We start from the raw sequence: 24,556 nt of genomic DNA on the forward strand, positions 1-24,556 counted from the left end.
CAACAAATTAAATACAACATACATGTAACCAAATTTCTTGATTAATTTGCCAACTACACCCACACGGTATTTTGGAATGTCAACTTCAAAACATGGTCAGCACAAAATTCATAAAAACAAGTTTACAATATAGTAATTGAAAAGGTCTTTTCTTTTTTTTTTTTGCTATATAAACCCTACATTGCCTAAAAGAAAATATACAATTTCCAAGTGTGATCACTCACAAAAAAAAGTGTGTGTGATCACAAGAATTAATTAAAGATGGCAAAAATCATAGATTTTAATTCCTTGGTTTTGATGATTATTGCAACAATTACATTTCATTCATATTTAGTCAATGGATGGACATCAAGTAGCATGTATGTTAATTGGGGTGCTCATCATTGTAAACTTATAGGGGATGATCTTCAACTTGTTCTTGATAAATCTGCAGGCAAGTTACAATTTTTTTGGTGATATATAGTAATTTTTTTGTATATTACGCGTAGAATGTCAGATGGACGGGTTGGATAGTAATTTCTTATATTATGCATAGAATGACACTTTTTTTTTTGGATATGTCTATGTGCATAACTTATATATGAAAGTTAACAGATTCAGATGAACCTACGGAACATGATCTAGATTCAGCTCTAAACCTATAAGTCCAAAGTGAAAAGCGATCGAGCAAATAAAAAATAACATTTATATTTGATTGAGAAAAATTATAGAATTCAAACTTTTTGAGTTTACTAATTATTATGGTTTAATTCAACTTCAGGCTCTGGTGCTCAATCAAAAAATTCATTTCTCTTTGGTAGCTTTGAAATGCTTCTCAAGTTGGTACCTAACAACTCTGCTGGAACTGTCACAACATACTATGTAAGTATATTTATAATCGATTTTAAATTTTGTATACTAACAATATATAATGAGACGTGAACGTTATTTATATAATGACGTTATTAATTTATCATGACAGTTATCTTCTACTGGTACCAAGCATGATGAAATCGATTTCGAGTTTCTAGGAAATATATCAGGACAACCTTATATTATACACACAAATATTTACACCCAAGGTGTTGGAAATAGAGAGCAACAATTTTATCCATGGTTTGATCCAACTGCTGCTTTTCACAATTACACCATTCATTGGAACCCTAATGCTGTTGTGTAAGTCGATCTTTTTAGACAACTTCCTTTCATTATATAAAAAACCGGTTTACACATAACCTTTCCCATCCTCACTACTAGTGCTTTTGATATCTGACTAAGCACAAAATTTAAAGAATTTTTTTTTGAAATTTATATATGTTATAAATGACTTTTATCATATCAGACATGTCGTCAGAACCAATCAGTCTTGAAATTTGATGTGACATTTTTTTTTTTCAGATGGTACATTGATAGTATTCCAATTAGGGTATTTAGAAACTACCAAGCCAAAGGCATTCCATTCCCAAACCAACAAGGAATGGGAGTCTACACTAGTCTATGGAATGCTGATGATTGGGCAACAAGAGGTGGTCTTGTTAAAATTGATTGGACAAATGCACCATTTATGGCAACTTATAGAAATTTTAGACCAAGAGCTTGTTATTGGAATGGACCAATGAGTATTTCACAATGTGCAATTCCAACAAATTCCAATTGGTGGACTTCACCTTTATACTATAAATTGAGTGCAAATAAAGTTGGTCAAATGATCTCAATTAGGAGCAAGAATATGATTTATGATTATTGCAAAGATGTGAAAAGATTCAAGGGAGTTATGCCTATTGAGTGCTCATTGCCACAATACTAGAAGGCACAAACAAATCGGAGTGACTTCACTATACCTGAAGAAAGAAAAGAAGTTGTTTCGATCCTATCGAAGCAACAATGGAAGCTATATTTCTAAATTGTTATTATTCTCCTTTTTGGGAATGAATTATTTTTAATGTTTCTTTGAAATTCAATATTTTGGTTATATTTATTGTATTTATTTTCTTTAATAATTTTGTCGTGTTGAGCGAGAAGATTTTGTTGAGTTGATATTATTATGTATTTTATTCCTTTAAGTAAAAAAACATATTGTTTTTATTCAGAATTTTTTCATAAGTATTACTCAGATAAAAAGATTATCTATCTGTATTCATTTATAAAATTTACACAACATAGTATACAATAAGAATAATTGAATCACACTATCGTATCAAATTATTTTCAATGTCTCTATGAATTTAGCATTTTGCTTATGTTTTCCTTTTTTTTATATATATATATATAGAATTATATTATACATATATTATACATCTTTAGGTTATTTTAAGTTGAGCAACTTTCACATATAACAAACATAAAAAATATATTTGTATGTTATAGCTATAGTTTACATAATTGTGCTCCATAGCAAATTTTATGTTTGTTATGGAGCTTTTGATTGTATAATTCGCTACAAACATCCAATTTTATACAAATTGTTCAGTTTTGTATAAATTCATTTATACATTATAATTTGTATAATAAGATCTGTATTTGTATAATTATAAGTGTATAGAACAAAAATATATGTATTTGTATTTGTATATACACTTTTCTTTCGCTTTATACAAACACAAACACATTTTATACCGAAATGTATAAATTGGCTAATTGTATACCGAATCAGATGAAAAAAAAAGGGATATTTGCTGCGAATTACAATTAAAATAAACTATGGCTATAGCATTTAATTTGAATTAATAGTTTGTTATTTCATACAATTTTTTCCCTTTTAAGTTTATGCGGTTGAGTGGATATCTATTCAGGTTAATCCTTCAATATCTATCCATCAAATTTGTCCCAAAATAGCTTCAGGCTCTCTTTGATCCAAAATATGATCGTTGGGCTATTTTAATATTTCAAAACTTGTTCCAATTTTTTTGTATTCTATAAAATAAAAGTGAAACTTACCAAAACTTCATTAGTTTATGAGCTAATTACTTAGATACGTTCTAGTTTGTAATATTACGAATTTTTACCAGATTTTGGTGCGTCCAGATACATGCATCTCGGGATACATAGTGTCAAAATTAGGTGTAATTTGTTCTAGATACATTGTATCCAAGTGCTGTAGCTGGGATACATAACACATTCGCCTCTTTCCCATCTCGCTCGCCACTCTCCTATACATGCGAATCACACCAGATACGTATAGATACATGAGTGAGATAGGGAGGAATAGCCGGTCCGGTCGAGATGGTTATGTATCCCAGATACCATCTTGCTCGCCTCCCTTCCCATCTCGCTCACATCTCTCACTATTTTAGTGTATATGGTAGCAAAAATACATTTATCTAGTTGTATCTTTCTCAATATATTATAGGAAACTCTTAATTAGTGATAAGGTACGTTATTATTTGAAATTATAGATAAAATTAGTATATATGATATAAATGTATGTCTAATAAGATAGTTTTTCCAAAATAAAATTTTAAAACTCATTTATTTAGGACCCACAACTAATTCATATCCATCATTCTCCCTTTTCTTTTTCCGATTTTGTTTGGTTGAAATATGGGTGGTCTTGGTTTGACTAATAATGAACGATATTGAGAAATTTTCTTCGTATACAAGATTAATTATAACAAGTATATTTGTTCCGTATGATTGAATATTCTTTATAGCTTTTAGAACTTGTGAATATAAGCGCATGTTTTATGTCTTTTTTCTTAAAAAGAGTAGAATACATTTTGAAAAGTTATGTTCAATTTTATTTTTTTAAGTTTTATCATTGTATCAATATCTCATACTCTCAAGCAATCGGGACGAATTCATAAACATAAAGTAGAGGTAGACAATCGAAGTATTTAGGAGTATGACACACCTTAGGATCAATATTCTCATAGGCTAAACTATTTCTATTATATAGTTCTATCAATTCAAAGAATAACATTTTAAGGCCTGCACGTCTTAATTAATTAATTAATTAGACCTAATATAATTATGAAGCCCTTGTAGAGTTGATCACTTCTCATTTATTCAAAACTCAAAATTCCAATTATCTATACATTTTCAAAATAATGTGTCATAGCTAGGGAAGAACTTAACAAGCTAGTTAGGTAATATGAGTATTTAGTACTTTTTCCGTTTTAAATTATTCATCGTCGTAATTTTTAAAAACTATCTCAAATTATTTGCTATTTTAAAAGTTTAAGACAAAATTAATGAAACATAACAAATAATTTGAGACGGAAAGAGTATGTCAAACACACAACAAGATCCTCAAAGCTCATATGTATAGACAGAGGTGGAATCATAACTAAATTTTAAAGTGACGTTTTCAAGTGGGAAAATTGGGTTCTAAATTACATATTTGTACGTATTTTAAAATTTGTTAAATAAAAATATATTTTAAATTTCATACTTGTACGTATTTTAAAATTTGTTAAATAAAAATATATTGTTTAAGCAAAAGCTATTGAATTCAATCGAACTGTATCCAAACTTCTAGCTCCGTCCCCTATGTACAAATTCCAATTCCACGACCCAAGTGACATGTATTGTCCGTTGTGATCTAATAAACTCTTATGAATATCTTTCGAGTGATATCATCATCGAACCAAAAATGTGCGTACCATTTAAATTCTTAATATGCCTTATAATGAAAGTTCATTTTTCTCCTACATCTCAATATATGAAATTCACGTAAAAGTGTAAAATGCACTTTTTTTTTAAAAAAAGCTTGTCATTTCTTAATTTATTTTTTTTACATGTTCTCATCGGCCCGCGCTCCATCAAAAATATCATCATGCTTTTGTAAAAGGAAAAATTATTGAAATACACGTCCTATGTTTCCCTTATTTTCAATATCCCCTTCTATTTTTAAAAATCTCTAAAATTCCTTATTTTCTTTAATGTGTCCGAGTTATATATTAATGTATCTGAGCCAGTATTTAATGTATCCGAGCTACATATTATGTATCCGGTTTATTTTATAATGTATTCGAGTTAGTTTTTAATGTATCCGAGCTACATAATATGTATCCAGTTTATGTTATAATGTATCCGAGTACATATTATGTATCCGATTTGTGTTACTTTATAAGGGATTAATGTAATTACAAACTAAAGAGGGATAGATTGTAATTTCATATTAAAACTATGTAAAATAGTGTAACCATAAATGTCAATCATCAAGTAATTTTTTGTCTCCCAAAATACAAGACATATATATTAAACTTCAATTTAAATAACTTGTAACCATAAACTTCAATCATGAATTTTAAAAAATAAAATTATCATCAATTTAAAAAATTGATCAAACACCAACAATAAATGCAACATACATGTAACCAAATTTCTTGATTAATTGTCAACTGCATCTACTTGGTATTAGTTAGAATGTCAACCTCAAACTTGGTCAGCAGTACAAAATACATAAAATTACACATACTAATTCAAAGTTTTTTTTTTTTTTTTAAAATAAAATAATTATGCTATATAAATCCATCATAGCCTAATAGCAAAATGTACAATTTCCAAGTGAAGAAAAAAAAGTGTGATCACAAAAAATAATTTTAAGATGGCAAAACTCATAGATTTTAATTCATTGGTTTTGATGATTATTGCAACAATTGCATTATTTCATTCATATGTAGTCATTGGGATGACATCAAGTAGCATGTATGTTAATTGGGGTGCTCATCATTGTAAACTTCTAGGGGATGATCTTCAACTTGTTCTTGATAAATCTGCAGGTATAAGTTTTAATTTTTTTCGATTTTTCAAATTCAGTAGCGGAGCCAAAAATTTATATATATGATGGGAATCCGAAAAATATAAGAATGTTATATTTGGAATCTGAATCTAGGACCAAAAATAATATTAGAACCCCTTTACCACTATACTAAATTTTTCTATTTATGTTGACGCAATTCAATAGTTTATATACAATAAAAAAAATTAACTTATTTATATAGTGTAATTTTTTTTGGCGAAGGAGATTCAATTGGCTCTAGTCTTAACAACCAACTAGCCACACCCTTGCTTCGATAATGATTGCTCTAAATAGAGATGGATTCAGAATCTGGATACAATATAATTGGTCAAAATGAGTGTGATCTAACTATAGTTATATAACTTGAAATTTGCACATTTGTGTACACAATTTGAAAATAGTTGTCAATACTTGTATAATTTGCTCTAGATCCGTCTCTGAGTTTTTAATTTAAATTCTAGGCTCTGGTGCTCAATCAAAAAGATCATTTCTTTTTGGTAGTTTTGAAATGCTTATCAAGTTGGTACCTAATAACTCTGCTGGAACTGTCACAACATACTACGTAAGTATACTTATATAACGTGACAAAATTAACCAATTTTAAATTTTATGCACTAATAATATATAGTAAGATGTAAATTACATTTTTTGTGTCATAATATTTTTTTAATTTATCATGACAGCTATCTTCTACCGGTACCAAGCATGATGAAATCGATTTCGAGTTTTTAGGAAATATATCAGGACAACCTTTTATTATACACACAAATATTTATACCCAAGGTGTTGGAAACAGGGAGCAACAATTTTACCCTTGGTTTGATCCAACTGCTGATTTTCACAACTATACCATTCATTGGAATCCCAATACTGTCGTGTAAGTTGGTCTTTTCAGATAACTAAAATATCTCTACCGACTACCTTTATTATCTATAAATTTCAAATATATTTTCCTTTACGATTATCTCAACTTTTAACTTTATATTGGTTTAACCACACTACAACAAAAATAACTTTTAGCAGCAATAAATATTGACATTAATAAAGAGTGTTAAAGTCTTTACCGGCATTAGTTAAGTGTCATTAGAACCAATATCGCTAAAGGCTTTAGGGACATCTACAAAGAGTGTTAATTGCCGTTAAAAATACATATTTAGCAGCAATTAAGAATTAAGTACCGCTAATGATCATTTTTTATGTAGTGCCAACTCTTAATTTCATCAAAACACTATCCTCTATAATAATACAACTTTATTTGTCCAATTTATGTATCATACTTTTCCTTTTTAGTCTATCCTAAAAAGAATACCATACACTCTTATTTAAACTTATGATTTTACTCGTAACAAGATAACTTATAGCCGCACAAATATTTGTCGCTTGTTTTTTACCACAAGTTTCAAAAAAAAAATATCTTTGTTAAACTTCATGTCTAACCAAACACCGTCACAAAAATTAAAACAAATGTACTAGTAGTAATAATAATAGTACAAATAATCAATCTTTAATAGTAAATGTCACTTTTGAAAGATATTTCACTCTCCAACTAAACACTCTAAATATTTTCCGAGAATGAATTTTGTCGTATCAAGAATGACTTCTGTCGTACCAAGCACAAGAAACTAGACAATTTTTTGAAATTTGATGTGGCAATGTTTGTATTTTTTTTTTTTTCAGATGGTATATTGATAGTATTCCAATTAGGGTATTTAGAAACTATCAAGCCAAAGGAATTTCATTCCCAAACAAACAAGGAATGGGAGTCTACACTAGTCTATGGAATGCTGATGATTGGGCAACAAGAGGTGGTCTTGTTAAAATTGATTGGACAAATGCACCATTTATTGCAACTTATAGAAAATTTAGGCCAAGAGCTTGTTATTGGAATGGACCAATGAGTATTTCCCCATGTGCAATTCCTACAAAAACCAATTGGTGGAGTTCACCTCTATACAATAAATTGAGTGCAAATAAACTTGGTCAAATGAACTCAATGAGGAGTAAGTATATGATCTATGATTATTGCAAAGATGTGAAAAGATTCAAAGGAGTTATGCCTATTGAGTGCTCATTGCCACAATACTAGAAGGACATAAACAAATCAGAGTGACTTCACTACCTAAAGAAAGAAAGAAAATTGTTTTGACTCTGTCAAAGCAGTAATTAAAACCACATTTCTTAATGGTTACTATTCTCTTTTCGGGAATAAGTTCTTTTTAATGTTTTTTTGGTCTTGAACATTTTGATTATATTTGTTTTACTTTTATTTTTACAATGTTGTTATATTGAATAAGATCTTGTTGAGTTGATCTTATTATATTCATGTACTTTATTCTTTATAATAAAAAGAAAAAACTTGATTGTTTTTATTCGAAATTTTTACATGATTATTACTTAGAGTAGAAAGATGACCTATTTTTATTCATTTATAAAATCCATTGACTAAAATATCGTCGTATCAGATTATTTTCAAAGTTTCTTTGAACTTCAACATTTTGCGTATGCTTTTCTTATTTGTTCTTTTTTGAGGTAAAATTGTTTGTTTCTATTAATCTATCAACGGTCGTTTTTTTTTGTGAAAGGATCATATATCGACTACTTTAAAATGTGTTGTGGAATCTTTACACAAATAGTTGATCGGATTCATTGTTTACTTATTCTTAATCGATATACATAAAATATACATGAATTATACCGAGTTACTTGTTCAATATCCATCCATTAATTTTGGCCCAAAATGGCTTGTACTAAGGATTTAAAGCAATCTCAAAGTGGAAAATAATTCTACATTTCTAACTACCTCATTAAGATTAGGAAGATAAGATCTAGGTCCCTTAATTGGTATTTATTTACGTTGAGGGTTTTATTTTATTATTAATAAAAGATCGTTAGACGCTTTGTCTAGTGGTATAAATTTGTTAAAAATATCATTATATATAAACATGTCATTTAACTATTGGCAGATATCTAAGTCCTTCAACTATAGGTATGAACAAGTAGATACTTAAATTTGTGTAGAGTTGAACAAGTAGAAACACACGTCCTACTTAACAATTCGTGTCTTACGCGACTTCCTACATAGCGTCCTACATGTATTATGTCATATAGAATATATGTGTCTTCTTGTTCACCTTTTAACATTTTAAATGTCTATTTATGCACAACCAAAATTGCAGAACGGCAAGATGATGTCAATTAGTTAAATATATTATTGTTGCTAAAATAATTCAACGTTCAAATGCCTTGTTCACGTGGACTTTTGCAAAGGAAAGATCTTCTTTTCTAGAATTCTCTTTATAATTTGTTCAACAATTTTTTAAACATAATTTAATGATTTTCCCCGTAATAAAAATCATTTTTTCACATTGTAATTAAATTCCAAGAATTTTTTATTAGAAACAACACCTGGTTTTGTAATAGGAAAACCTTTTTTTAAAAAAAAACCATAGTAATGAACCCTTATGAATATATTCAAAGTCAATATCTAGCAAAACATTTTTAAAATAAGGTGTCGTTTTATTTATGATTAGAGTTATGCGGGTATTAATAATATTATAATTATTAATTAGTTACGTATGATTTAGTTATTCAGATACATTATTTCATCTTTTATCTTCCATAAGATAATACATAGATTATTTCCATTGGTATTTTTGGGAAAGCACGTGTGCTTTTTATAGTAAAAAAACTTTTGAAATTTGTATTCTAAAATTAAAAAAAAATTATAAATATATTTGTATGATTATAAATCATCTTGTAAGATATGAAATTTTAAATTGAACTATTTTTTTACAAAAAAAGATACTATTATTCTTTTTTGAAATAACAAAAAAGAAAAATGCATCACATAATCTGTTCAATATATAACAATACGAATCATTTTTCTCTATAATTACACACGAAAATGAGAAAACAAAATTCTTCTTCTAATAAAAATCATATTCCATACGAATTTAAATTAGTCAAGTAAATTCCGAATAATCGAACAAACAAAATAAAACCATATGTCGGTCAGCCGGCCAAGTCGAGTCTTTCCAATAGTCTAATGCACGTCATTTCATAATTCCCAAGCCGCGTCCCAACTGTATATGCTTTGCCACTTCTCTCTCTTTTACTTTTACTTATTCTATCTGATGCTCGATATTCGTATTGAAATTCAATTAAATTTATATTCGCACATTACAAGTTCAATTTTGGGGTTAACGCTCTCTGACTGTTTTTTTTCCTTTTAGTTTCAAGGTTCAAACCTCATACTTTTGATTTAGGACGGAGGAATTTCAACCATCCCATCACGATCTATGCTGATACGTGTAATTTGCTAGCTTCCATATTATTTTCCAACAATGACTTCAATCATTTTATATATATAATAATTATTATGTATAAACCAACTACTAAAGATATGAAAATCAAGACGTGGTCAAATTAAATTATAATATTATACATTTTTCAAGGGGTTTTTCTTGGAATGGCAATATTTGATTATGAACTATATATAAAGATAATTAGTATGTCATATTCCTAAGAACAAAAACACATCATTAATTTTCTAGAGAAACTAAGTTAATTATCCCATTTATGTTCAAAATGGGCAGCTCTCTAGTTCTTTCATTGGCTAATTTGTTGATTATTTCAACAATTGTGTTATTTGATTCTTTAGTTATGGTTAATGGTGTTTTCTCAGATAATATGTACATTAATTGGGGTTCCCATAATTCTTGGATGCAAGGAGATGATCTTCAACTTGTCCTTGATCAATCCTCAGGTAAATTAATTTCATCTGAATTATTTTCATTGAAAAATTATGTTGTAATATCCTAGTGTGACCTGTAGGTCATAAGTTTGAACTGTGGAAATAGTTACTAGTTACTGATGATTATATTAGGGCAGATTGTCTACATCAGATACATTCTTTGGGGTGTGTCTCATTTCCGGACCCTACTGACGTAGGATGTTTTGTGCATCGAACTGTTATAAATTATGTCACTCACCAATTTCTACTTTGGTTTATTTCCATCTTCAGGTTCAGGTGTACAATCAAAAGGAACATTTCTATTTGGAAGTATAGAAATGCAAATTAAATTGGTACCTGGAAATTCTGCTGGAACAGTCACTGCATACTATGTAAGTTCACCTTAAATAATCTTCAATAGATAATGCAACAAATTATATCATATATATAGTAGTTCTTTTAATTTTTTTTTTTTATCTTATTAATAAGCATTCAAAATATATAACATAATCAATAAAACTTGAAAAATTCAAGATTTTTTTTTTTTGTTTCCCATTTGGTGCCTGGTACCCACATTGGAGTCCGATTATATATGGATTCGCGCCGGAAAGTCCTACATTGGGGATAAAGCGTTTCCTAATAAAAACAACTCTGTACCGTAGGAGACTCGAACCCGACCATGAGTTTGTGTAGATCGCTGATTCTATGTTTGGTCTTCTTATATAGTCTTGAAAAATTCTCTCCTTATGAATTAACTTTTGTGATTGAGCTATAGGCTCTATGTCTATTTCTTTAACATGGTATCATATATATAAAAAAATATTCTTGGGACGTTATTTTTGTGTACTAATTAAACACCAAAAGATAACTAAGAAAATTACTTTTTTCTACAAAAATATATATATTTAATAGAAAACATTTTCGTTCATATCGAACACATCCTAGGCGTAATTCATGTTGTTAAATATATGTATTATTACAAAGGGAGTATCTAATTTTTGGTTTTTAATTCCACAGTTATCCTCAACTGGTGACAAGCATGATGAAATCGACTTCGAGTTTCTAGGAAATATATCAGGGCAACCATATATTATACACACAAATATATTTACCCAAGGTGCAGGAGGCAGGGAACAACAATTCTATCCATGGTTTGATCCAACTACTGATTATCATAACTACACCATTCATTGGAACCCCAATGCAGTCGTGTAAGTTGAACACTCTTTATCGAAAAATTACATATACATACATATATATGTTGTATATGTTAAATCTTGAACGCTCTTAATAAATTCATGACTTTGCCATTATTGTTTACCATGGGCATGTATCAACGCCTTTTTACATGATAAGTAGGTTGTATATCTTGATTCATCAATAGTAGAACAATCAAGGAGATTGAGCGAATGACCTTAAGGATCGTTTTAGAAATAACACATATTTACTAGCCTAACAACTCAAAGCGAAGTTGAACTTCATCCATTGATTAACTAACGGGCCCACCAAGCAAGGGTACATTATTAAGTGGTAGTAATCAATTTAGATAATTAATTTTCTATATATCAGGATAATTAACCAATGTGATATGCTTTCAATTGAATCCACATTTTCAACTTGAATATAGATATCTACTATGTAATAAGTTGTTAATACTGAAATGCCAATAAATATTAAATTTTGAACTCAGAACTATAAAAGTGAAATAGATTTGTAGTAAGAACCTTAAATATTAAATGGAGCGTTGGTTGAGTCAATTCTTGTCTAATGTTTATTTATTTATTTATGTTGTAGATGGTACGTTGACGATATACCAATTAGAGTTTACAAAAACTATCAGAGCCAAGGCATTCCCTATCCGAACGCGCAAGCAATGGGGGTCTACTCTAGCCTTTGGAATGCTGATAGTTGGGCAACTAGAGGTGGTCTTGTCAAATGTGACTGGACCAATGCTCCATTTATAGCGAAGTACCGAAATTTCGCCCCACGGGCGTGTGCTTGGAACGGACCCATTAGCATTAGTCAATGTGCAACTCAAACTCCAAATAATTGGTATACTGCTCCTGAGTACAATCAATTGAGTTATGCAAAACAAGGTCAAATGGAATGGGTTAGGAACAATTACATGATTTATGATTATTGCAAAGATACAAAGAGATTCAATGGACAATTTCCTGGAGAGTGTTTTAAACCTCAATTCTAACAAATGAAATTGAGTCCAATATATAGATACAAATGAGATGTATTTTGATACATATACTCTTATTTTTTTTGTTGTAATTTATTCTGTTCTTTTTTCTTTCCCTTGTTTTGCGAAGAAATTATACCCAATTCTTTTGATAAAATGTTGTTTTGATTGTAATATTTGTTCTTTGGAAAGTTTATTATATATACCATTTGACCAAGATAAATAATGAAAGGAAGTATTTATGATAATGCAAAATTCAGTATACTGACTTCTTCTAGACTGATTTATGCAAATATTCCTTTTAGATTCTTCCCTTAGATTTTGTCTCTATTTTAAGAAGTTAGGTAAATATGGCTTTTCGTACTCACCAATAAGGATGAGATAATTTTAGATAATATATCATCTAAAGTTTCATTTACAAATTTTTAGACCGTTCATTGAAAATGTCCATTAATTGTAAGAAATATAAAAAAGAGGGGACTATTTGCTAAATAGCTATTTTAAAAAGGGTAAGTAGTGACAATTTCTTTCTTTTAGTTCGAGGCGAATCTAACATTTACGCTTAATAGATTTAAGATCCAAAATTCTTTATAAAGGTTGGTTTTTCAAGGCTTTACAAACACACAGAGAGAGTTTATACTCACCAAAAAAGGGTTTCAATTATATTCTAAATTCACCCCGTCGCTCCACCTCGATTATTCCAAAAATCGAATCCTCAAAATGGCTGATAAGGAATCTAAAATTTATTTGCTATTATGGAGCGGAGAAAGAAGAAGCAGGTGTCGCTTGTAATGGTATTTCAAGGTGGTGGAAAAGACAAAGGTGGGGTCACGATGATTGATGAGGATTTTAGGACGAACCAGGGGTGGCGTCACGGGTGATTGATGGCGATTTTAGGACGGACTAGGGTGGCGTCACGGGTGATTGATGGCAATTTTAGGACGGACCAGGGGTGGCGTCACGTGTGATTGATGGAGATTTTAGAATGGACCAGGGGAGGCGTCACAGGTGATTGATGGCGATTTTAGGACAGACCAGGGGTGGCGTCACAGGTGATTGATGGTGATTTTAGGACGGACTAGGGTTGGCGTCGATGAAGAGGTTGTCGTCACATGGGCGGATTTAGGAGGGGCCAGGGTGTTTGTCCAAACTCCCTCCGCCAAAAATTACCTTGTATATCCTGACCAACTCGTAAGTAGCATCCTACTGATGGTCACGGGGCATAAAAAACAAGTCTTTTTGGTTTACCCTGCTGACCTTTTTCTAAAAACACCTTGGGTCGGAGGCTGAATATAAAATAAAAAAAAGTGGTGCCCTTTCAAATTCAATTTGTTTTGATATAAAGAAGAACCAAAATTGGTCCATGATCGTATCATTTTTCAACTATCCGCTGGTAAATCTGGTTTAGCGCCAGTATAGAAAGGAGTAAATGATGAGTGAAATTTTAGGGTTAGACTATACTTGTAATGCATTTAGGATCATATAGTTCAAAATTAGATCATTTAAATCGTTGACCGCCATACCATATCATTTTTTCCATTTATANTGGCGTCACGGGTGATTGATGGCGATTTTAGGACGGACTAGGGGTGGCGTCACGGGTGATTGATGGCAATTTTAGGACGGACCAGGGGTGGCGTCACGTGTGATTGATGGCGATTTTAGGATGGACCAGGGGTGGCGTCACAAGTGATTGATGGCGATTTTAGGATGGACCAGGGGTGGCGTCACGGGTGATTGATGGCGATTTTAGGACGGACTAGGGTTGGCGTCGATGAAGAGGTCACCGTCACATGGGCGGATTTAGGAGAGGCCAGGGTGTTTGTCCAAACTCCCTCTGCAAAAAATTACCTTGTATATCCTGACCAACTTGTAAGTAGCATTCTACTGATGGTCACGGGGCATAAAAAACAAGTTTTTTTGGTTTACCCCGCTGACCTTTTCGAAAAGCACCTTGGGTTGGAGGCTGAATATAAAGTAAAAAAAAAGTGGTGCCCTTTCAAATTCAATTTGTTTTGATATAAAGAAGAACCAAAATTGGTCCATGATCGTATCATTTTTCAACTATCCGCTGGTAAATCTGGTTTAGCGCCAGTATAGAAAGGAGTAAATGATGAGTGAAATTTTAGGGTTTGACTATACTTGTAATGCATTTAGGATCATATAGTTCAAAATTAGATCATTTAAATCGTTGACCGCCATACTATATCAATTTTTCCATTTATATATATTTTCATGATTATGAACTAATATTACCACCTCTAAACAAAGGTTCTCCTATCGATCACCACCAAATTAGGTATAGATTAAACACAAAAATACAAGTTTCATTCTTTATTATTAAACAGTTGAACGGGTACAACCTCTGAGGTAGAGTAAGATCACATACACTTTATCATTTTCATATCATATTTTACGAAATTAAGGTCCGCATACATTTTATCATTTTCATGTCCTACTTTATGGAATTAAGGTCTGCATATATATTACACTTTATTATTTTCATAATACGAAATTATACTGAATATGTTGTCGTACGACGAACCTAGGCTAGGCCCAAATCCTTAACCAAACTACAACCCATTGTTCCAATGGGCCACAAAGTCAAATTGCAAAGAAAATCATCCACAATTTAGTCATCCACGTGGAACCTTTATCCTCTTTTCTCATTTGCTCTAGTGAAACCGTAACGTAATCACACAGCAAATATATACACACAAAATAATACTCTCTCTGTTATCCCTAACCCCCCCACCCCCCGAAACTCTTCTCCGCCGACTTTTGTTTTCTTCACCGGAAAATCTTCGAGTTCTTCGCCGGTGTTATTTGCTTCGATTACAACTCCGTTTTCTTCTTCTTCAATCAAATCTGTGTGTGATTGCTGTTTGCGCGTCGCCGAATCTTCAAAAGAGTTTTCGGTTTTTTTTCATGATCTGTGAAGAGTCTGATCTGATCTAAGCCGTCGATCTGAGATATGGATAGGATCGTCGGAGGTAAATTCAAGCTCGGACGAAAAATCGGTAGTGGATCTTTTGGTGAAATTTTTCTCGGTAAGTGTTATTTGTTAAGGTAGCAAAGTGTATATGTTTTGTTTACAGAGTTTGTGGTGAGTTTTATAATGATCATGTGTGAATTTTGTAATTTTGCAGCTACGCATATTGATTCATTTGAGATCGTCGCTGTCAAAATTGTGAGTTTTTATTAGCTTGAGCTATGAATTTTATTGACTTTTTTTTTTTTTTTTTGTGAGTGATTGGTTTTCATGTTGTATGTGCTTTGTGCATCAGAAAATTAACTAGTGAAGTTTATTATAATTGGATCATGCGGTAAACTTTGTACTTGGTGCTTGTAGTGTGTGTGGCTTAGTGGTTAATGAGGTTCAAATTCCAGCAGAGACGATGAGCCAAAAACACTAGGTTAATATGCCTCTGAGATAGAAGATAGCAATGGTTAGAGTCTTTTGGCTGCATGTGATAACTGATACTGCCTCCGTTTTAATTTGTTAGTATTACATCCGTTAAGTTGTTAGTCTTACATCCGTTTCAAAAAGATTTTTTTTTTCTCTTTTGGGAACTTCTTAATTTCAGTCTTCCACATGGCCACGTTGCTTTGAAAGGTAACGGATGGAGCATTTTGGGAAAGCGGTGTCAAGAGGAAAACTTAAAATAGTATTGATCAACAATTCTTAACACAAGTTAAAGCCTTGTCTACTTGGTATAGTTAATTTTGTTAATTAGAAGAGGTCTAGGGTTCTATTCTATATAACCTATGTTTCTCGGACTCTTCAAAAATGCCAACGGGTGTGTGTTGGATTTGCCAAAAGTAGTGTATTTTTGAAGAATCCGAGACGGGTGCGGCATCAAAAGTGAAGAGTCCGCGCAACTAAGTATATAACCACAACCTTTTTAATAATGAATGCAACATGCTAAAATAGTTTTAGAAAATGAACCCAATGGGATTCGAATTTGCGTTGCAAGGAGTAAAAGCTTAGCTTTAAGCACAAGCGCCTTGAGCTCCGTTGTTTCTCTGGGTGCCACACTTAATGCTTTTACAATTCCTTATACATATATATGGGTATACATATATGTACAAAGCTTCAAGCGAGACATCCGTGTGTTGTGGCACCCCCAACCCTTCTACATAGATCCTCCTCGGCACAAGATTAAAGGATATCTTGGTACATTCTACAAATCTTTAATTTAAGACCACAAATTCAAAATTCTTCTTTATTTTCTTAATGTCTAGTTAATACCAAAAAAACAAATTGAAACGGAGGGAGTTATTAAAGAGTGTGTTTATCATATAACATTAAAAGCGATTCTCTGCGCCTTTCAAATACTTCTCGTTTTGGTTACGGCCTTGAACAAATCGCTAAATTTCCCATATTACAACATGTTTCAATTTCAAAAATAAAATAAAATTAGATATAAGTATGCATTCTTCCTAGTCTAAATCATTTAATTTCTCAGTCGGGCACTCGAATTTCATTGATTGCAATTATATTGTGACCATGTTGAATTATTTTTGCACTTCCTTTACTGTTTCTTCTTTTTCGCCTTTGACTGTCTATTTGCATTCTTAGTATCTTTTTAATTACTTTTAATATTACGCGGTGTTCACATCTTGGTAGGATCTAACACTACAGGTTCCTTTCTCTACCAAAACTTTTTGTAGGAGAACAATAAGACCAAACATCCTCAACTTCTCTATGAGGCCAAGTTATACAATATTCTCCAGGGAGGAAGTATGTTTTGGATATTGTGCACTTTATGGATAGATATACAGATTATGGTGTAATTTATAGTTTGCTCCTTTCTAGGTGGTGTACCACATATAAAATGGTCTGGTGTGGATGGTGATGACAATGTTCTGGTCATGGATTTATTGGGTCCTAGCTTGGAAGATCTCTTTGTCTATTGTGACCGGAAGCTTTCATTGAAGACTGTTTTAATGTTGGCTGACCAGATGGTAACAGCAGTTTCCCTTAACACTTTATAATGTTCATGCTACTGTGTTTCTGTTTGATAAGAGCTTTACATCATGTCAAAGGCGTAGCTAAGGTATACCACTTTGACTTTGGCCCATGTTCCATGATAGGTGGAAGCTTGTTCCAGATTTTGATCAGGTGAAATGGGTCTTTGGTTAGGAACAAGGGTCTTTGTTTAGGAACATGACCCGTCGGCCAATTAGTTGCTTTTTCTACATATTGGACTTTTCTCTCCCTGTGATATTCTTATCCATTGTCGCTCTCAGCAATTATGTTGACTTAATATTTTCAGGATACAGACTAATAGAGCTGCACCAAAGTTTTGTTTTGTTCTCTCTCAGTGATTTTCATGTCACATAGATATTGGAGAACTATTATATTTTAATATATACTTATTGGTAAATATTTAGGACCTTTGGAATGCATTGCGAGAGTGTTTTTACCAACATGGTCACTTTTTTATAAAAAATTACTTGCTGTTTTCCTTATTAGCAGCTTGGCTGATCAGGTTCTTCTGCCTCTCCTTTTCTCAGATTACCAGAATCGAATATGTACATTCTAAGGGCTTTCTACACAGGGATATTAAGCCTGACAACTTTCTGATGGGTCTTGGTCGGAAAGCAAATCAGGTGACTTTCTTTCGTTCTCTTTTTAGTTTTTATTGGTTTATTAGTTAGTTTGCTTTTTTTCTTTTCTTCTGATTGAATCCTATTGTCATTATGTAATTTTCAGGTTTATATTATTGATTTTGGTCTTGCTAAAAGATACCGTGATGTGACTACAAATCGCCATATTCCTTACAGGTATAAGTTTTTGAATATGCTAATCTGAACTTTTTTCATCATTTATCATTTAGCTTTAAGCTTCCAAGTGTGTACTCATAAGTGTAACGTCTGATTCTAATTTTGTTTGGTTAAAACTTAGAAGAGAGAACATTGATCATTTCTTAGATGCAGAGTTATGGATCTAATTTTAATATCTTTTCTTCTGTACAGAGAGAACAAAAATTTAACTGGAACAGCACGCTATGCCAGTTGTAATACTCATCTCGGAATTGGTGAGAGCAGATGCTCTTTTCCTTGATTGTTTCTCTCTCCCCATCGTAAAACCCGTAAAGTATTTGGCAAGGAAAATAATTAACCTTTATTCCTGCCTGTGAAGAAGAGGGTTATTAAAATAAAATATGTCTTAACATTTCAATGTCCTCTTTATGTTATACAGAGCAAAGTCGGCGGGATGATTTAGAATCTCTTGGATATGTTCTCCTTTATTTCTTGAGAGGCAGGTGTGTGGTTTTTCAATTAGATTAAACCTTTTTATTCCTTGGTCCTTATACATGCACATATGTATCAAATATTCTTTTGACCAACATATTGGTTCTTCAATAGCCTCCCATGGCAGGGTCTAAAAGCTGCCACAAAGAAGCAAAAGTATGACAAAATATGTCAAAAGAAGTTATCAACTCCTATTGAGGCATGTGTACCTGAATAGCTTCCCTTGCCACTGCTCCTTCTCTCTTATTTTTTAAAACAATAGGTTCTTATTCTGACTCTTTTGTACTATTTCCTGGTGAAGGTTTTATGCAAGTCTCATCCTGTTGAGTTTGCTTCGTACTTCCATTACTGTCATTCATTGACATTTGATCAGCGACCTGATTATGGATTCTTAAAGCGCCTCTTTCGTGAACTTTTTACCCGTCAAGGTATGCCTAAAGTCAAGCTTCATCAACTCCTTGGACAATACCAGAGTTCTTTAATAAATACCCTCCTGAGTACATTGAAATCTATCTGCAGAAGTTCAACTGATGTACATCTATGTGTCACGCAGGATATGAATTTGATTACATATTTGATTGGACCATCCTAAAGTACCAACAGGCACAAACAAGTAAATCACAGCATCGGGTATCTTTTTTAGCTTGTCCTGTTTCCTGAATTCATTTTAACTATGATTAATCACTTCTCAACTTGATGGCATGCTATAATTTGAGCTTGTACTTTTCTTCTTGTTCCTTAAATGAACAAGCTTAATAGTACAACTTTTTAGTCAAGGCTTGCTTCATGAGCTGTTTTTAATCAAAATTTTGACTGTTCTGTGATTTTGCAGCAAGTTGGTGGTGAAAGTAGCCGAGCAATTCCAATGGATGTTGAAAAGCGTCAAGGTTGATAACTAAAACTCTTGGAAATATTTCTACGAATGAGGAGAACTATGTAGTACTTTAAAAAGCGAAAGATGTTATTTTTTGTGGGTTGTGAATATGGTTTACATCCATTCTACCCGCACAAAATGGTTTCCTTTATTCTGGGTTGAGTGCTTATAATCCAGCAGTAAAGTGTATGCAGACTTGCTTTATCAAAAAGTGTATGCAGACTTGCAGATAAATTAAGAGAAGACTTGAGATAGAAGTATGCTAGTAGAAAACATACTTCAATTTTGTTTTGGATGTCATGTTAATTTCTGTTGATGTAATTAGGTTAAATCAGCTGAACTGTTCCTTCTACAGTTTCTACAGGCAACAATGGACCTTATGTTGCTGAGGTGACTGATCGCATAAGGCCAAATAATCCTTCGAGTCCTGGAATTCGGATGCAATTTAAGTCACCAACAAACAGGAATTTAACTCCCGCCAATCTTGAGAGAAATGTGAGTGATACTTCTGCCAATCTTTTGATAGCCTTGTTTCAGATAAAGCATTTTTCGCATTAAGCATTGGCTATTTACCATGTCTCATTATTAGTCTTCTACCTATTATCTCAGCCCAAGTAGGCTTCTCACTAATTTCCCTTTCATAATGTAGGTATTAAGTAGTGCTCATATGCCATCTTCTTCATTGGCTCCTGTTTTACCAAGAGCAAATGCCACAAAACCTGTTTTACCCACTGAAACAACACATGATGGTGATAATGGAGGCAGCAGCTGGATGTCCTCCTTGCGACGTATTTCTTCTGCAAAGTGATAAAAAGGTTCTCTTCTTTCTCTACTTCATGTTTCTATGGCTATGCTTTGGGGTCAGGTGGCACATTATTAGACATCACAATTATAATTGTGAATAAGAAGCATTTCTATTCATGATGACAAAGATCCTTTCTTCCCTTTTCAGGATAAGATGAAGATGAAGTTGGGGCTAATGTGCCTTCAAATTGAGCAGCTCATACTTATTTTATGATTACAAGCTGGTTCGGATGACTATGGTGGCTGATCATGGCCTGCTGCAATTTCATGAGTTCAAGAGGGTGGTGTGAATTGAGCTGGACATGAAAGCAGATGGCAGCTGTTTGTCTATCTATGGGAGCTCGGGTTAGATATTTTTCCTAAGATGACTATAAACAAATTGGTCCATCCTTGCATTAAGATCAGGATGGTTCCTGTCCGCTGAAAAAATGAAGCACTAGAGACATCTTTGTCTCCTAATGTAAAATAGATCATATGCGATTGTCAAAAATTGTGCAGTTCCTTTTGTGCATACAGTGGTGGTTATTTTCTTCACTTGCTTCTTTACTTGCAAAGTTGCATGTGTTGTAATCTTTATTGCTTAATTTTGTGGTGAGCCAATGGTTTGTTGCAAACATGTTGATAATGGAATTGGATCTAGTACAGCAATGAAATTTTTGATTGGTTCGGAAATGTGATATACAAATGAAAACACTTTCTGTGTTCTCATCAGAAGGATTGTGAAGTTTTTGATGTACAGATTGATTTATGGACTTTTCTTTCTCCACCACTCATCCCACTCTTACATTAATGTCTTATCGCTCTTTTGAATCCTGTTTCCATCTGGCCAATAGGTGAGCTTGCCACCAGGTAATGTTTTGTTGTTAGTTTTGATTTGGTAATTTCCTGTGAGTTGATGGTCTGATTTGCTCGAGATGATTTCCCTATTAACAATAAGCAGTTTTGACCTCCCTTATATGTGCTTAGGCTGGCATATGTACTGTGACTAGCCTTCACACTTTCTTTTAAAACAAAAAGACTAGATTTCAAACTTTTCTGTTAACATATTGTCCGTTGGCTATTGATCAAGTCAGCTTCTCAATTATTGTCATCCTTTTGCAATTTGCAGGACCCGTGAGATGTGGTTTCTGTCAGTGTAATGGTTCCCTTGGATTCAATCAACTCCAGAAGAACAGGAACTAGTGATTGCGTTGTTTGGTTTGTTGATTGTGCGAGTGATCAAGTATGTAATGGACAAGTATTCACTGGTTCCTTGGTTGTACCATTCTGCCTGAGCTTATATTCCTGGTCTCAAGTGTCTTTGCTTCTAGACTTGCTAGGTTCGCGATGAAATCATACTGAAAAACTTTTTGCCTTTGCAACTGTGATCGAGTAATGAAGCTAGCCTCCGAATGACTGACGTATGAACTGAATATCTAGTCCTGTTGGACTTGTCAGGACTTGAGACTGGGAGTTTCGACACCCAAAGTTCGTGCTGATTTCGTTTTCAGCGAGGCTATGGTGCTGGAAGAATATTTGGTTACACATTTAAGTCCCAGGTTATATATTAATCAGTAAGTGTCCGTTTAGCATTGAAATATTCCTCTCATTATTTGCATAACCAAGAATATTTAGTTACACATCTAATTTTTCTATAATCGAATGTCAGTAGCGGCAAAAATAATTTATTACTTTATAAAGCGACATATTTGAATTATTAATCTTCAGTTTATATTTCATATTACTCCATTACTTTAGTTTTTCTTTTAATTGAAGTGAGTAAATCGTCTATAAATTCACCCTTTTCCTTTCTAAAATGTGCAACTGTCTAGAATTAGAGGGATAAATAAATACATGAAAAATTAATGTATTAACCTATTATAAGGAAATGAAAAAAAGTAAAAAAATAAATAGAGCATATATCTAAATAAAAATGTTGAAGTATTTAACGAGCAATTATTCAAAAGCGAAATTTGATAAATTGTTTTCGAATTATTGAAAACAAGTTAAATGGGAAAATGAAAAACAAAATCCAAAAGAAAGGAACAATTCTTTTTTAGATAATTTAATTCAAGATAAGTGTTATGTCACTCGTTTAAGAGCAGACTACCAATAATCTCCATTAGCTCGATAATTTAAACTCAATGGGAAAATGTAAATAACTTGTATAAAAAAAAAGGTGAATTATTGTAATTTTTATTGGATTTATATTTGATCTTCTTTCATAAAAATAAAAAAATGGCGCCAATAGGTAGTTATGTTAGTTAACGTATATATAAATCATTTTAAAGCCGCCATTAAAATACAATTTGGAGAAATCTCATATATATATAATCTCCAAGAAACTTCACATTTCCTTATAATTCAAATTACTATAGTTTTTTTCTTCACAGTCATCAAAACTACTTTCTGAGATTTTTCAGAGCTTCAAGAAAAAGTCGAATCATGGCGAAAACACCAGAGAAGGAGGAGGAAAGAAAGTGGAATTCTCCATTGATGAACCTCCCTGTTCTTGAAGAAGAAACAGAGGGCAAAAAAATGAAATCAGAAATTCCAGAAAGAGCTTTTTTGTCTGACTTTCCGAAGAAATCAAGAACCCCGCGAATCAAAAAGGCAGGAAGTTGTACTAAATTGGCAAAACCAGAATCTGGGCTTGAAAAAAACCACAGTGCTTCATTGGAAAAACACATCATTTATCTTGATGACAACGACGAAGAAGAAGAGTTGGAGACCCAAATTGATAAAAAAATTGATTCATCACACTGGAGAAGTAGCTTTAATGTGAAAAATCAGAGTGGTTCAGTGAAAAAAAACACAATTCTTGATGACGACAACGAAGAAGAAGAAGAAGAAAAAGAGTTGGAGACCCAAATTGCAGAAAAATACTTGGGTTTGAAAAATAAGAGTGCTTTAGGGAAAATGAACACCATTCTTGATGAAGAAGAAGAGTTGGAGAAAATGGGATCAAAAAGAAGAAATCTTGATGGTGAATCAACAACCCCACAGACCCAAATCGTACAAAATTCAAAAATTGGTTACAGCATTGATGGAAAAAAGTTACCAAAACCAGAATTTGGTTACAGCATTGATGGAGAAAAGTTATCAGAACGCCCCCAAATTGAGGAAATACTCGATATTATTGGAGATTGCAGTAAGCCTTTTGAGAAAAAGCTGTTAAAATATGAAGTTGACAGGATTTCATTTCACAGAAATGATGTGAAAAATGGAATTCTTCCGTATCTGAACGAAGATGAAACTGTCAAGCTTCAAAAGGAGGGGATTCTAGTGAGCACTTACGATGAATTTGGAAATCGTTATGAGATGAAATTCGAGTCGTATAATAATAGTTTCTACAAGCTTTGCAATGGATGGAAAAGGTTGTATAAATATCATGGACTGCAGGAAAACGAAGATTGTTACGTTGATGTTTGGATGTTTCGACATAAAGAAAATGATGGAATATGTTTTGCTGTGATTCTGAAGAGGTAAAAGTTCTTTTGATTAGTAGTTAATCATTGTCATTAGAGTTAATCTTGATGAATTAGAGTCTTGTTAATGTCTTTTGCAGTAAAAGTTCTTTTGATTAGTAGTTAATCATTGCCATTAGTGTTAACCTTGAGGAATTGGAGTCTTGTTAATGTCTTTTGCAGTAAAAGTTCAGTTCTTTTTTTAGTATTGTATGAATGTAAAAAGCAGAAGTATATTGGAGTAGTAGCTTTTACATGAATGGCTTTAATATTTGATGTCTCGATATCTTTGTGAATGAGTTCAAGAATGAACGTTGATATTTGATTGCAATGAACGTTGGGCAGCAACTTGAGAAACGCATGATGTGTCTTGATCTCTTTGTGAATATGATATTCAAAATATCCAAGAAGTTTATGTGATTTCGAGATGCGAGGTTGAATTAGAGACTTAACGATTTGTGTTAGTATATTTTTTTTATTAATCTTTGATTAGTTGTTAATCACTTTCATTAGTGTTAATCTTTAGGAA

General features: G+C 32.3%; 4 protein-coding genes and 1 non-coding gene across 8 annotated transcripts; all 5 read left to right on the forward strand.

The window, feature by feature from the left end:
* Window positions 1-214: 214 nt before the first annotated feature.
* On the forward strand, window positions 215-7,925 carry LOC125862220 (probable xyloglucan endotransglucosylase/hydrolase protein 26). 2 transcript variants are annotated; one of them, XM_049542248.1, is made up of 5 exons: window positions 243-433; window positions 761-861; window positions 962-1,155; window positions 1,378-1,505; window positions 7,528-7,925. In XM_049542248.1, exons 1-5 carry the CDS (start codon window positions 262-264, stop codon window positions 7,806-7,808), a joined length of 876 nt encoding a protein of 291 aa, XP_049398205.1. In that variant the 5' UTR covers window positions 243-261; the 3' UTR covers window positions 7,809-7,925. The 2 variants fall into 2 exon arrangements, with proteins under 2 accessions (XP_049398204.1, XP_049398205.1); XM_049542247.1 differs by lacking the exon at window positions 7,528-7,925 and having other exon boundaries at window positions 215-433; window positions 1,378-1,983.
* Window positions 7,926-10,293: 2,368 nt separating this feature from the next.
* LOC125862590 (probable xyloglucan endotransglucosylase/hydrolase protein 26) lies at window positions 10,294-12,719 on the forward strand. The gene is made up of 4 exons (XM_049542701.1): window positions 10,294-10,487; window positions 10,746-10,846; window positions 11,472-11,665; window positions 12,249-12,719. The coding sequence occupies exons 1-4, from the start codon at window positions 10,301-10,303 to the stop codon at window positions 12,655-12,657; spliced, it is 891 nt and encodes a 296-aa protein (XP_049398658.1). The 5' UTR covers window positions 10,294-10,300; the 3' UTR covers window positions 12,658-12,719.
* Window positions 12,720-15,365: 2,646 nt separating this feature from the next.
* On the forward strand, window positions 15,366-22,247 carry LOC125861867 (casein kinase 1-like protein 3). 3 transcript variants are annotated; one of them, XR_007445994.1, is made up of 17 exons: window positions 15,366-15,692; window positions 15,792-15,832; window positions 17,317-17,386; window positions 17,462-17,610; window positions 18,163-18,258; window positions 18,362-18,432; window positions 18,625-18,686; window positions 18,851-18,914; window positions 19,018-19,102; window positions 19,205-19,331; window positions 19,457-19,533; window positions 19,736-19,790; window positions 20,133-20,272; window positions 20,427-20,592; window positions 20,730-20,926; window positions 21,690-21,900; window positions 22,019-22,247. XR_007445994.1 is itself a non-coding variant. In XM_049541771.1 (15 exons), the coding sequence occupies exons 1-14, from the start codon at window positions 15,617-15,619 to the stop codon at window positions 20,583-20,585; spliced, it is 1,272 nt and encodes a 423-aa protein (XP_049397728.1). In that variant the 5' UTR covers window positions 15,366-15,616; the 3' UTR covers window positions 20,586-20,592; window positions 20,730-21,237. The 3 variants fall into 3 exon arrangements, 1 of the variants encoding a protein (XP_049397728.1); XR_007445993.1 differs by having other exon boundaries at window positions 21,690-22,247; XM_049541771.1 differs by lacking the exons at window positions 21,690-21,900; window positions 22,019-22,247 and having other exon boundaries at window positions 20,730-21,237.
* LOC125863541 (small nucleolar RNA snoR86) lies at window positions 16,915-17,020 on the forward strand. Its single transcript, XR_007446202.1, has one exon. It is a non-coding gene; the product is annotated as a small nucleolar RNA snoR86 (small nucleolar RNA).
* Window positions 22,248-22,888: 641 nt separating the features above from the next.
* Window positions 22,889-24,295, forward strand: LOC125862726 (uncharacterized). The gene has a single exon (XM_049542853.1). The coding sequence runs from the start codon at window positions 23,006-23,008 to the stop codon at window positions 24,047-24,049; it is 1,044 nt and encodes a 347-aa protein (XP_049398810.1). The 5' UTR covers window positions 22,889-23,005; the 3' UTR covers window positions 24,050-24,295.
* Window positions 24,296-24,556: the final 261 nt, after the last annotated feature.

This window comes from Solanum stenotomum, chromosome 4 (assembly GCF_019186545.1).
Source record: "Solanum stenotomum isolate F172 chromosome 4, ASM1918654v1, whole genome shotgun sequence".
Classification (NCBI taxonomy): domain Eukaryota; kingdom Viridiplantae; phylum Streptophyta; class Magnoliopsida; order Solanales; family Solanaceae; genus Solanum; species Solanum stenotomum.